The sequence below is a fragment of the Aulostomus chinensis genome, chromosome 3, assembly GCF_037954235.1.
Source record: "Aulostomus chinensis isolate RoL2024-O1b breed Wild chromosome 3, RoL_Achi_v1.0, whole genome shotgun sequence".
Taxonomy (NCBI): Eukaryota; Metazoa; Chordata; class Actinopteri; order Syngnathiformes; family Aulostomidae; genus Aulostomus; species Aulostomus chinensis.
This window is the reverse complement of record NC_141322.1, coordinates 16,956,103-16,970,171: the sequence shown is the minus strand read 5'-3', so window position 1 is coordinate 16,970,171 and position 14,069 is coordinate 16,956,103. Positions and strand designations below refer to the sequence as shown.

Here is a 14,069-nt window from a genome sequence, read left to right as displayed (position 1 = left end):
CTGCATTATCCCTGTATGTTGAAGTATAGCCTAATTATAGCTGGCAGCACATACCCGTTAAAAATGGAAGCAATTGTCTTGCTTGGATAGTTATCTTTGATGCTAAATTTGGAGAAAATCATGTAGGAGCTCATCTTGTGAGCAGATAACATCTGTTTTGTATGAAGCCGTGCTTTTCATCTGTTGCTCACATGAAATTGAATTATTTAAGGTCATCACATTAGGAAAAGGAGCGGGAACGAAGGGCTAAAGACGCCGGATCAGAGCAACTATAGTCAGTTTCATTAAATCTAAAAAAAATTACAGGATATCAAGAGAGTGCCCAGCAAAAGGTAGAGGCTCAGAGAGAAAGGCAGGGCGGAAGAAATATGTGCAGAAAGTCAGGAAAAGGAGGAGATGGGGGTAAAGGAGAGATGAGGCCAGAGAGGGGTGCAGCGCCTTGCCTACTCATGTCCTGATGTAACCTTCCAGTTATAGTCGGGCTGGATCTGAATCAACAACTCTAAACTAAAGTAAACCCACTTGTGTGACGTCAGAAGACCCCTTGTTGCATACAGCTGCTGCGTAGTGTGACTTTTGATAACACGCCAGCTCTAAAGAATCGGTTGTGATCCTGCTGTGCGTCGACGTCCAGTGTCCTCAGTCAAGCAGCCTGTCCTCTACAGTAATAAACCCGCATTTACAAACACACACACACTTAGGATGAAATCCAATAATTAAGCATCCAGACTGGTTCAGATGCCTCAGTTCAAAGCAGCACTTTGTCACAGAGGTGGTTTTGTGAACAAATATTTAAACCATTTTTTAACTGTGAATGCAACCCGTGACGTCACTCACAGTCACATCGCACCTGCATGAACACCCTGATTTGATCCTACTGAGGCCCCTCCTCATTATTTTTTTATCCCGGTAACAATGTGTAAAAATCATGCTCATGAGTGCAGTTGGGCACATAATACGCTGTCAAAGGCCGAAGCAATCAAAGAAAATCCTCCATCTGTGGTTGGTATGTGAAACACAGGAACTAGAGAGTAAAAGCAGGAGACTGACAGAGAAGTCATTGTGGTAAGCTAGAGAGGTGGAGAGAGGACGGATGCGAGTGGGAGGGCTACTTTTGAAGGGGAAACTTGAATGAGTGGGAAAAGAGTAGTACAGCCTGCTGGGAAAGAATGTCAGGCAGCTGTATATGGGTCATAACTGTCTTTTAAGTCCCTGTGGCCCCGGCAGAGTTGTGGGCTGCTGCCGGAGGGGCTGAGGTAAGGGGAGGGTCGTACAATCACTGCTCTCAGACCTTTGAACTCGTCTGGTGTCACCTCCAGAGGAAACATGAAAACATGAAACACGGCTTTTGTTTTTCTTTGCCGTGCCTCAAATGGAAAGAGATCAGTGTTATGGTTTTTTTCGGTGTGTCGGTATGAGGTCGAAACCGGGGGACTAGGAAGTAAGATGAATGGGTAAGAGAGGTATGTTGAGTGAATAGAGTTGTTCCTGATACGATCCGGCTCTGTTATTACCTGGCTAGATTGCCATGGTAACCTGCCCCAGACCAGGTTATGTTGTGAGTTTCGGATTGAAATCAACTGCAAGAAGCTCTGCCCTTTTGCTGTCAGTCATTTCGTTCTAGAGGCAGAAGTGATCGGCTGCTTTACTCCGACTGGATTCTCCATGAGTGTGTAGGTGCTCAGCAGGGGGAATGTAAAAAAATTAGACCATTTGTCACAAATAATATCCACTCAATAAATGCATTTCAGTTGGATTTGGACAGAAATCCTTCATTATAAGCCAGTCAAACCTAGATGCAGTTATTGATGATAATATTAACGTGTGCTTAAATGTTGAAGAGCACTAAAACGCGCAGCAGACATGTTGCAAAAAAACATCCAGGATCAAATCAATACATCAGTTGAACTGAAAAACTTACACCATCTGCAATGTGTAGCCAGCATCCTTCTCTTGCTTTTAACAGCGTCTCTCATTACCATAATTTTTTTTGGAAATATCCAGCATTCATCATGGTGATGCTAATTATCCCTCACTGGCACTATGGAGTTTGTAGAGCCAGCTCACGTGAAGAAAACTTGGCTTCGACGAACTCGTTTCTTAATATAGCATTCAGGAAAATCAGTCATCGCCAGACTGATGGCTACAAACCAAGTCACTCAAGTGCTTCAAATCCGCTGATTACATCTTATATGAATGAAAAAATGGTCCCGAAAGAATATTCCTCTCGGGAACGTTCAACTCAAGTGTCCAACAGTAGATTTTTATGTTACTTATTTTGATCAAGAAAATTAGGAACAAAAGAGTCATATTTAGTTGGAACATTAGAGAAGATACATATTTTAAGATCATCTGTTTGTGTTGAGCTTGTAAATTCTCATCAGATTGAAGTCAGAATGTAGGTAGAAGTTTGTTTTTATTATTTTTTTTGCTTCTTTTTATTGCAAACCTAATGTTGATTTAAGACTGAGCTTGGCGTCATGGAGAGGTGGCGAGGGCTCTGTTGCAGTGGAGAGACGAGCTGGTGGTGAGCCGGGTCGTTTGACTTGAGTGGCGTGAGCGTGCGAAGAGGCACGAGGTGAGCAAGCAATCCTGGACGAAAGGAAACACTTGTATCAGGCGCATGAGGATAAGAGGAGATACGGTGCTGGTTGAGCAGGTTGGCTGCAAGTGAGGAGGGGAGTCAGGTGAGTTCACAAAGCCGTGGAAAACAATAAAACATGACAGAGAAGCTGGACTCAGAAGGGAAATATTGCTTAAAAGGCTCAAGGCATTCCAAAAACACTAAGTTCTTTTCTTTTAATAGTTGTGTTCTTACATACACTTTCAAATGAGTTTCCAAGTCAGTCTCACTTCACAATTTAAGAAGACGTTCAACTAAAACGGCTGGGTTATTTTCAAGAGCTTAGAGAGACGACAGAGAAACGGCTAATGGATTATAGAATTTCAATTTGACTTGAATGGGGTCAATTATATTAAGCTGGTGTTTGTAGTCATGCATAATATCAGCTTTGCAGCTGTTGCATGACAGTGGGAAACTACAAACAAACCTTTGCCAAGGTCAGCTGACTCTGTGGTGATGGATGATGAATTATTTATGCTGACAGTGAGAGGATATCATTTCTAGTGTTTCTCGTCTTTGTGTCATGTAATTATAACTCACCATGACTAATAAAATCAGGGTGTACTGCAAATATGTTTGAAACAAAAAGTAAAAAAAAAAGAAGTTCCTCTTCTTTTTTTCCCATTGTTGAATGTTTGACCTTCACTGTGTAGGATGATGGACGCGCAGCGTTTGACACCTGATGTTTAAACTGTGATTGAAAATCTGTTTGAAGAAGCAGGAATACAAGCGCGATTTCTTACATCACCAAAATATTTTCTAAGCCACTTTCTGGTCCAGAATTCAGCAAATACAAGTATGCTGTCTCCTTGGGCTGAACCGTTTGGGGAAAATCCCCATCCAATCGCACTTATTTTAAGTTGTAGAATTTACATGCTGGGATATCTCTGCCTCGTCCCAGTACTTGATTTAGAATGCTATTTTCAGCAAATACTGCACCTCCTGTGATTTTGGAAATTGTAGCAGGCCATGTTGCATTTTCATTCATTTTTTGTATTAATGGTTGAGTCTTAAGTTCAGTTCAGTTAATGAACAGCGGTTAAATAGGTGAAATGAAATATATATTTACACATTTGGGTATTCAGGAATTTTCAATAAGGGGGAAGGAATAGCGGACATTAAAATTTTTTTTAATGTCGTAGATATAGTTGGTCTCTCCAAAGACACATGCAGCATAGTATTTTTACAAACCTGTTTTGTGTAAGTTGGGAATTAGAATTTGTGTCTGTAAAAGTGTGAGTGAGAAACATTATATACCATGAACACTCCGGACCGAGGTGTCGGTAGAGACGAGCTTCTCTGCTGTGAATGTCTAGTCAGATGTGAGTCATCTGGGCAAATGTCCACTGAAATGAGGCAGGCGTGTAGGACCCAGCGGTGTGCTGCAGTGTGAGGGTGGAAAAACAGAGAGAGGGATGTGGTGGGAAGGAAGGCGAACCAGAGGAGTGAAGCATCAGGTTACATTCCACCCAGACGCCATGTCGCCCAAACACAGGAAGGCCAGCCTCCCTCACTGGCTAAATTCACCAGACAAGGGCAAGTCTATTATACTGTAGTGCTGATGCACCGTCTCTTAACACTGCATTTTATTAACCTCCACATCTCACGCAACACTGCACATGCTTTAAGCCATGGTTGTTTGATTAATCCCCCTCTTTACAATGTCTCTGATCATGTTCTTCTGTGTGTGACTTAAGACTGAAATCACAGGTTAGCGCAAGACACAAGCTTATATTTCATTCAACAAATAACTAAGATTGTTAAAAAGTCAACAGTGAGTTCACTTGAAAGTCCTAGTTTCTATTTGCTGCCTTAGATATTGCTAGTGACAACACTTCAAATACCTGAGAGCAGAGCTGCTTTCAGGAGTGAGGTGTAGGTTTGTGTGCTTCTCCGTGTCTGGTAAAAAGACAGACCTGGAACAATTTGTTTTTGGCCCTGGGGTGCTGTCTCCTGTCTGTTGAAAACACCACTAGGGAACAGACTTACTGTACAACCTCCACCAGCAGACAAAGACGAAAGGGTGGAGGCAGCCAAAGATTTCTGTGACACTCAAGATGGCATGAAAAGAACACAATTGAATGGCTTGGATTATCATGTTTACACCATCAGTCATGCAGTCACAGGAAGTTTGTCTGGATTCGTACGCATGTGGTTGGAGCAGATTCCTCTCATTGCTCTACAGTTACCTCATCTGTCTGATCTGATCATGTTCTCTTTTGTCCATTCTCAAAGATATGGCAAGATTGTGTCAACCAAGGCCATCTTGGATAAAACCACCAACAAATGTAAAGGTGAGTATTGTCATGCTTACACTGACAATTGGTAGCATGCCTGTTGCTTTCACTTCTCATGTCTATGCATCTGCCGTCTGACACTGGATTCCAATCCTGTAGCATTGGCATAGGAGGTGAGCGCAATAGCCAGACCGCTAAATACCATGTGCGTAAGATGTTGGGGAGTGAGGTTTACTCACTGCACAGCACCACCTACTGGCCATCGTTACATCTGCACGCTACATAGGAAGCTATAGCTGCTAGCTTAGATTGGCCTGAAGAGCAGACTCAGGAGGTAAAGTTTGCTGGTAAAACTCTATCCACCAGCCCTTCTGAAGCTCATTCATGAACATCTCTATCGTTTAATATGTTAAAGAAAAAAATCCAATTGAGCTTAGGTGCTTCCCCTGCTTTCAGTATTTATGCTAAGCTAAGTCACCTATTACCGTGCCTCAGCTTCATATTGAATGGACAAAAGTATGACTAAGCAAGAAAACAAATAGTTTCTCAAAAAAAGCAATGTCACAGACATTGTCTTCTTTTTTTACAGGCTACGGCTTTGTGGACTTTGACAGTCCAGCAGCTGCACAGAAAGCTGTTACAGCTCTGAAATCCAGTGGTGTCCAGGCTCAGATGGCCAAAGTAAGTTTCCTTTTCATCAACTCAATCAGCTACAACTCTTATTCCCCAAAACAAATCACCAGTAGCTTTTAAGCTCGGATGATAAGTCAACATTTTCTAGCCAGCCATTGTTTTCTGATTGCTGATGATTTATTCACACAGCAGCGTCAGACATCCATCCCAGCCCCTGGCTTGTGCAGCCTGGATGGACTATTTGTGCACACTGTTAATTGTAAACTGGCCTGCTATTCACAGACGGTTTCATCATGAACACTTCAACCAGATTTTACTTGCAAGTTGAAGAATGTGAATGAAGCAGTTTCCTGTCTTTGCTGACTCTTAACGATGGCTTAGCAGCTTTCAAATGCTACTTTGACTACCAATTGTTCAGACATCGACCACGAATAGTTTGATTGTCGTTGTGTGCCTGCTTTTTTGAAAAAGACTCATCCAAATCTGTACAACAAGAATGTGCATGACTCCAGTTAGTGGTCCCTATCTGTGCATTTGAATTGGGAAAGATGAGGCAGGCTCTTCAGTTCGCAAACTGACACTATACCCCTGGTTGAGCGATGGACTTACCAGTCACTGATGTACTTGTTTAATGGCTCAATTCTAGCACACTCACTCAAAAATGAAGGTAAGAGACAAAAACGGTATGCTTTTGAAAAATAGTCCCTAAAAGGTACCTTTGTTACTTCAGAAGTACGATATTGGTCTTCAAGAGGCCACAAATACACTCTGACCAATAGAAAGGGTACAAAGTGAGCAGAAGGCTGCCTTTCAGAAGAGTAACCCCAGTGACATGCAATTTCACCATTTTAGCTACATGCTTGTGCCTCTATTTTTGGGTGTGAAGCTTGATTTATATGGATGTGTAGGTTCTACCTGGAACCAATGGCATTTCCTAATCAAATAACCTATGCTGTGGTATAGGAGAGTATTTATGCTTCCGCACTGGTCTTGCTGGGTAATGCTGCAGAGACATTATTTGGTGCTGAGACTTTGAACACTGCTGTGTTGAGCATTTTTTTGACACTTCTTACAAAAGGGTCTGAAACGTAGAAAAATAGTTTTGAAGTTTGAGCTAATAAATGTGGAAAAACAGTTACATTTATGATATATTAACACTGAAAAGAGCTCTGACCAGAGGAGCAGATGGTGTGGAAATGTTGTGGTATGAAGTGGATCTGTCATAACTGTAACACTCTGCATCGACGCAGCATGTAGTTACATTTCCAGGGAGGTGCATGTCATGTTACGACGTAGGCTACGATGTAGGCTACGACATAGGCTGCGACGTAGGCTGCGACGTAGGATGCGGTGTAGGTTGTGCAGCTATGTGTAACCATACTCTAGCTTTTTGTGTCAGTTTGTATGTAATAGAATATAGATAGAATAGAATAAAATACATTTAATTGTCCCCTAGGGGAAATTTGTCATGGGCTCAAAGTTCATACTGCATAATCGGTGCCAGACAATGCAGAAAATAAATACAAATGACAGCAAAAGACGTACATGTAGGCTACATACACACGATACAACCAATGAAAGATTAAAGCAGAAGAATAAAAACAAAAAACAGAACACCAAGTTATTGCACATTTCCCATACCTCAGAGTACAGGTCTAGTAAGAGTTCAGAATCTTGATGGAGGTGGGTACGAAAGAGTATTTAAAGCAGTTTAATTTGCATTTTGGGATTCTGTACCAGGCGGCACAGTGGTGCAGACAGTCAGTACTGTCGCTTCACAGCAAGAAGGTTCCAGGTTCAAGCCCCGGCTCGGGCACAGGATCTTTCTGTGTGGAGTCCCTTGTGAACAATAAAGTTTACCTTGACCTTGACCTTGACCTTGAGTCTGCATGTTCTCCCTGTACCTGTGTGGGTTCTCTCTGGTACTCCAGCTTCCTCCCACAGTCCAAAGACATCAAGAGAGGACGAGGCTGACTGATACTCTAAATTAACCGAAGGTTTGACTGTGAGTGTGAATGATTGTCTGTCTCCTGGCCCTGCGATGGACTGGTGACCTGTCCTGGGTGAACCCCGCCTGTCGCCCGAAGACTGCTTGGAAAGGCTGCAGCCCCCCCACGACCCTTAACAGGATAAGCGTTAAAAAATGGATGGATGGATTCTGTACCTTCTGCTAGAAGGCAAGAGCTCATAATCTCTTTGAAGGATGTGGGACAGGTCCTGCAATACCCTACGTGCCTGCTTGGGTACGGACAGCTCATAGATGGACTGAAGGGAGAGCTTTTCAGTCCTCCCTATCACCTTCATAGCAGTCCGTATCAGGCTCTGCAGCTTAGATTTGGACTGTGTGGAGAGATTGCCGAACCACTCCGTCATCCCATACCTGATGACACTCTCCATCACTGCCTGAGAGGATAAAAGCACAATGTTCTGGCTAACACCAAACACCCTCAGTCTGCGTAAAAATTCAGCCTTTGCTGTAATCGGGAGCTGTGTCGTACTTACTAAGGCTTTCCTTCCAGTCTAAATTCTTGCTTGTGTTGTACATTGCTTTGTACAAAGGTGTCTGACAAATGAAATTGTAGAATTGTAAAGTTTGACCTGCCCCTGTTTTACTATGATCCAGTCTGGTTGTCATATCCATCCTACAAGTGTAGTTTCTAGAGGACAGTTCAAATACACACTGGCTGTGTCTGCCACATTAAAGCTTCAGCCCTAATTTTCCTCTTTGATTGGCCTCCTCACCACCTTCTCTCTCATTTCCCCTTGCGCCCTTGTCTCTGTGCTTGTGTATGTTGCTAACCTGCTCCTGTTGTAGCGCTTGTTCAGAGCTCTTTGTCCAAGTGTCTGCAGTCAAAGCAACTCTTGTCGGCCCATTAAGCTGATCCCTCTGGCTCTCAGGCTCCCCATTGAGGGAGCCCAGGGGAGGGTGCCACTACACTCACTGTCAAAGGGACAGGCACAATGGGCTGGCATTGTCCATCGTCTGGGCCCAGGCCTGGGGCTGACACCAGCACTTAATACACTCCACCCCAGTGTACCTGCCCCCTCCCCTTGTCCTGCACCCAAACAGACCCACTGCAATGTAACACGAGGATCTCCCCCTGCTCAGCGCTGGAAAACTGTAACAGATCCACGCTGCCCGCTGATATGAACCAGTCCAGTGCAACTGAACCCTGAGATCACTGCACCTTCCCCGCAAGAGTGCCACACACTCCTGTGTATCACCACACCCGACAAGTGCAACACGACACCAAAACTTGACTCTCCCAGACAGCATGTGCTCAGTCAGAGGTGTTGATAACCACTATAAAAGTCTAAATATACACAGCTGGCTCTGTCACTGGGTTACATCAGGTCAGAAGAAACAGGCAATAGTCAAAAATCAATTTAAAATCCAACAAGTGCAGTTGCACTTCATCACCATGGCTGTTGGAGTGTTTTTCCACAAACAAAATGAGTCACACCTTTCACTGAGTGTCCACAGAGTATGCTCAGTCCCTGAACAGGTCACCCCAGCCTCCTGGCTGCATGTCTAGAGGACTGTGTGCGTATGGGAACAATGGCAGAGTTAAAAATAGAACACTCCTTATGTCCCAGCACCTCCCTATTCAAACTCAGACGTCAGCTCACATTCACTGCTCGACAGACAGGCAAATTTGCCAAACACACAGACACACCCCAACACGCAAGGCTCACCTTGGGCCTGGCACAAAAATGCACTCTGAGGCCTCGGCAGATGCCATTCATGTGTGCTTGGCCTGTGTCCAACAGCATATCCTGCCTTTCACAGATATACCTGTTCGTACCGGTGTCATGTTTAACAACAATAAAACTTTTCATTAAACAGAGCGCAGTGCAGTAGAAGGTGCTTGGGCTCATTCAGAAATCCTGTTTGTGCACTCTGCATTGTGGCAAGCAGCTGAAGTCAAGAAATGTCCCCTAATTAATAGTTAAACTCTATGAGAGTAGGAGGGCATAGCAGTGTTGGAGAGGTGAACAAGAGTGAAAAACTGAACAAAAGTGGATGTACAAGCTGGAAGGAAGGCAGTCTTACACCCACCCAGAGCAACCATGTTAAAATAATTTACTGAGTGACCATCTGTCATAACTTCAGGAATGGGGGACAACAGTTCAACTTTGCAAATATTGTTGTAATAAATTGGAATGGAAATGTTGTATTTAATAACTCAATATTTCTTAGGGGTTCCCAGTATAATGTGATGTACATATTAAAGAGTGAGGTGTGTTTTCAGCTCCGTTTTTAAATTTTTAGCAGATTATGTAGTGTATCACAATATGTATGGCGTCGTATCCTGTCGCTAGCCCTTCGCCATCATGCTGCCCCGATGTTTGAGCTGACAATAAAAAGTAAATCCATGTGAAAGAGAGGGAGGGTTTATTTATTCCTTAGAGCCTTGAACTCTTTTTGTCTCAGGCTGCGACCTCCTGCAGCGGTCTACTGTTACATAATATTCCTGTAGTGCTGCACCCTGAATGACCACTGTAACTTAAAATAATTCCATTTTTCTGTTGTAACATAGTATCTATCGTCTATTAGATGTATCTTGACCCCTCTTACAGGCAGCAAATCTCTGCTTAATATCATTGTTGACACTTTAATAATAACTCTGTAAATACCCTCGTGGTCTCTACATAGCCACATTAATGGGCCCACCATGTTATCTCTGTCACGTGTGGTTGCGAACGTGTACCGGTCATCTGGATCTGGGATAGTTTCACTCACATCTGTCAGTTTCTATCCTGCATGATTGGAATGACTAGTTTGCATCATCAGGAAGAAAAGGGCAAAAGGAAATTAATAGATGAAAGATTTTGGTGTAAGAAAAGAGCTGGTTAATTACTAGACATTTATCTATCCTCTTTTACTTTAATGCTCTTTAGTGTCATCCTCCTCTTTCATTACCCAAATTACTCAGAACACCCACCACTTCCTATCCTGTCAGTTCCTCCCTCTGAAGAAAATATCCGTATTTTAAGCGACACATTTCTCCCACCCTCTTCTGCTCTATCCTCCTTCCTCAACTCTGTGTTTTGCCTTCCTCTTTTTAGCCCTGCCTCTTTTCTCCTGGTTGCCAGGCTCCTGTTGCTCTGTGAACTCTTTAACTTCATGCCTGGCTTCCTGTCTGCTTCTGCACAGTCACACAAGGTTTCACTTTCAAGCCTGTGACACAGAATAAGTCTGAAAAATTGGTAGTGCAAATAATCATTCCCCTTTAATTTACTCGCAGCTGTCAGGATTTTTTTTTTTTAATTAGATAAGACTCCACCAGAAAAACGTGACTTTACAAATTCATATTTGCATGTTTGATTAATGCGTGCAAGTGGATTTTTCAAAAAGACAGACTGGGATTGTCAAGACACTGACACATGCCTCGCATGATAAATTAGTCAGGGTCTCACTGTATTGGTCTGGCGCCTGAATGCTTAAATACATTTATATCTGTAGTGGCTCTTATAGCAAAATATGCTTGACGTAATGCAGAGAAGCATTAATGTGCTAGGAGGCTTTACAGGTTGATGGGATGGAAGGTCACACCTCTGCCGATGTAGAAATTACTGAGATGTGAAAAATCGTTGGAGAGTTTCATGAAGTGTTTGGAGGTGCTGTGTTACGTCAGTGTTACATGTTTCAGGTTCATTTGAATTGATAGAGCTCAAAAAAGGGTGATTGTATTGCATTTAGATGTCTGAATCCGCTATCCCAGGGGTTCACAGTCCTGTCTATGAAACCAGAGACCAAGGTCAGGCGAGGAATATTTGACCCGTGTTCAACCCTTCTTTTGTCATTCACACAGGACCTGGTTCACAACCTGGGAGAGATGCATCACAGGCTGTAAACAGGCACCCATCATATTTAATGGACAGCTAACCTGATCTACTTCCTGCATAATAAAAAAAATTGCTGTATCATCCTGATTCATTTGTTGACATCCTGTCAGATAACATCGGCTTCAAACCAACATCGAGTTTGTGATTGAAAGGGGAATTAAAAGTTGTTTGCCGTTTCTTCAAAGACCCCCCCCCCCATAGTCACAGTCAGCGTTATTAAGAGATTCAATTTGACATTTATATCAATACTAAGCATTAACTGTGACCTAGAAAACAACATTTCTCAATTGTGAACGAAAAGAAAACTATCAATGTACCGTAGGCTCAATGTGTTAAAGGATCATTTTGCGTTAATGTTACTGCTGTTACACCTCGCCATCTGCATAAAAGTACCCCGAGACCAAATGGGGAGAACAGATGGTTCTGCCTCTCATCCGCCAGTAGAGCTGGTCACAGTGCCGAAGCGATGTCTGTGTAAAACGGACAGTGGAACAGCTCACTCACAACACGGACGATGTTGCATTTCCTCGTCGCTGCTTTGTTGTGGAACGGAGGAATGCTTTGAAAAATCACAGGCAGGGGTGGAATGATGCCGGCTGTGGTTGGGTCTGTGTAAACAAGTATGGTAATAAATGGTGGGACCATATTTACGATGCTATTGTGCAATCTCTGTGTAAATCGCTCTCTGATCTTTCCAGTGCCAAACAGACAACTCAAAATATCTTGTGTCTGTTTTTGTTTTGCCAACAGTTTCAATAAAAAAAGATATTTATTACATCTGTGGCTGATAAATGAAAATGTTCACTTTCTTGTGCAGCAACAAGAGCAGGACCCCACCAACCTCTACATCTCCAATCTGCCAGTATCAATGGACGAGCAAGAACTGGAGGGTTTGCTCAAATCCTTTGGCCAGGTCATTTCCACACGTATTCTGCGAGATGCCAATGGGACCAGCCGTGGTGTGGGGTTTGCCAGGTCAGACTAGAGAACAAAGATTAAAAAGTTTGGTGGTGTGTGATCATTTTAGTCGTTCATGCTATAGATAAATTGAGTCTAGTTCTGGCATATCCAAAGCTAATATAAGAAGGACTACACAAGAGGGATTATGTTTGACTTTGAATGCATTTCAGAATGGAGTCCACGGAGAAATGCGAGGCCATAATTCAGCATTTCAATGGCAAATTCATCAAGACTCCACCAGGAGTACCTGGTGCGTGGAATGTTTGTTTTGTATTATAGGAACTTGATATTGTTTTTGTTGGTGCCAGAGCTGGCTTTCATGTCCCCCGCTGAATTCTCTCTCCTGTTTGATCTGTTGCTTTCATAGTGCCCACAGAGCCCTTATTATGTAAGTTTGCAGACGGAGGTCAGAAGAAAAGGCAGAACCAGGGGAAGTACCTTCAGAACGGACGGCCCTGGGCCAGGGACGGAGAAGCAGTAAGTAACTCATTATTCTTAAAGTGAACCTGCTGTTATTTGAAAATGTATTACGAACATATCCAGAAGTTTTGAATTTGATCATTCTCACTCTGTGATCGCCGGCTGTGTTAGAACAAACTGCACTGGTGTTTGCATGACCTCACTCGTTCTGAATCCTGTGTATTGTTTTCTCAGGGAGGAATGACGCTCGCGTATGACCCCGCAGCCTTACAAAATGGGTGAGTGGTATGCACGGACTGACTGAAAACAGTCCCAGCCCTGCAGGAAAATAAGAGTAGTGCTTCAACTTTGGTGTAGTGCTGCCCTCTCCTGGATATTAAAGGAACACAGATTTCTGTCGATGAGGATTGTTGACATGTTGTAGTAGGCTTCATGTTCACACTTTGCTCTGTCCGAATGGCAGCTTCTACTCCTCACCTTACAGTCTGGCTCCAAACCGAATGATCGCACAGACGTCCCTCTCACCCTACATGCATTCTCCTGTCTCATCCTACCAGGTGAGGAGTGGGATTTCACCACGCCAACTTTTAAATCTCTGTCTTTAAATTTCAGTAGTTCACTACATAGAATATGTAATATGAATTAACAAAGTTTTCCCTTTGTGTAATGTTTCTGCAAGAGTGAACTATGAGTAAACCAGCTGTATTTTAGAGGTTCATGATACATCTCCCTGATCTACAGGTACACAGCCCATCTTGGATGCACCATCAGTCATACCTCATGCAGCCAGCTGTGAGTCGCCCTTCTTACCTCCTCCTCCTCCTTCATCAGTATCACCATCAACTGCTCCTCTGGGACTATAAAACAGAAAATTTAATTTTGATTGGAAGAGTACAGGACATTTTAATATTACAGAGGCTGCACGCTTTTATTAGAATATCTAATTGCAATTATTTTGACTGATCATTTTACATCATAAGAGCTAATTTTCACTGAGAAATCCCTTAACATTTCAAAAATGTGATTTTTGTGTAGAACTTTAACGAATATGTTTTCTAAAGTGTATAGACTAGGATGTTCATCACCGCAGTAAGTAATTTATAGGGGTAGGTTAAAACACAATTAGCCAATAATATGGGATCTTCCTATTTGAAAAAGATTGCAGTTGGCCATATTGTGACTGTCAATTGAATCTACAGTCAAATCAGAACCAAATCCTTGGTAATTTTAGGAATCTTGACTTAGTTAAGGTTAGAAAATCTTAAAATACTCAATCTAGTAATGATTATCAACTTCTATTAAATTACAAGTGATGCTACTTTTCTGATCTAATTTCACCAAATTAT

At 42.7% G+C, this 14,069-nt stretch overlaps 2 protein-coding genes across 9 annotated transcripts in view; one reads left to right on the top strand and one right to left on the bottom strand.

Annotated features, from left to right (window-relative positions):
• The window catches only part of LOC147267934 (RNA-binding motif, single-stranded-interacting protein 2-like), a 45,089-nt gene that overhangs the window by 19,377 nt on the left and 11,643 nt on the right, over positions 1-14,069 (top strand). For 5 of the 6 annotated variants that reach the window (XM_086199108.1, XM_086199113.1, XM_086199112.1 and 2 more), the window contains 8 exons: positions 4,859-4,917; positions 5,450-5,541; positions 12,161-12,318; positions 12,474-12,553; positions 12,671-12,780; positions 12,958-13,001; positions 13,187-13,280; positions 13,465-13,515. In XM_086199108.1, the coding sequence (XP_086055234.1) occupies positions 4,859-4,917; positions 5,450-5,541; positions 12,161-12,318; positions 12,474-12,553; positions 12,671-12,780; positions 12,958-13,001; positions 13,187-13,280; positions 13,465-13,515 (688 nt within the window). The remainder of the gene's footprint in view (positions 1-4,858; positions 4,918-5,449; positions 5,542-12,160; positions 12,319-12,473; positions 12,554-12,670; positions 12,781-12,957; positions 13,002-13,186; positions 13,281-13,464; positions 13,516-14,069) is intronic. The other variant, XM_086199110.1, reaches the window with a different exon arrangement.
• The window catches only part of LOC147267935 (low-density lipoprotein receptor-related protein 1-like), a 156,853-nt gene that overhangs the window by 132,112 nt on the left and 10,672 nt on the right, over positions 1-14,069 (bottom strand). For 2 of the 3 annotated variants that reach the window (XM_086199093.1, XM_086199094.1), the window contains one exon: positions 13,534-13,580. In XM_086199093.1, coding sequence (XP_086055219.1) covers positions 13,534-13,580 — 47 coding nt within the window. Of the gene's footprint in view, positions 1-12,184; positions 12,325-13,533; positions 13,581-14,069 lie in introns of all 3 variants that reach the window. The other variant, XM_086199097.1, reaches the window with a different exon arrangement.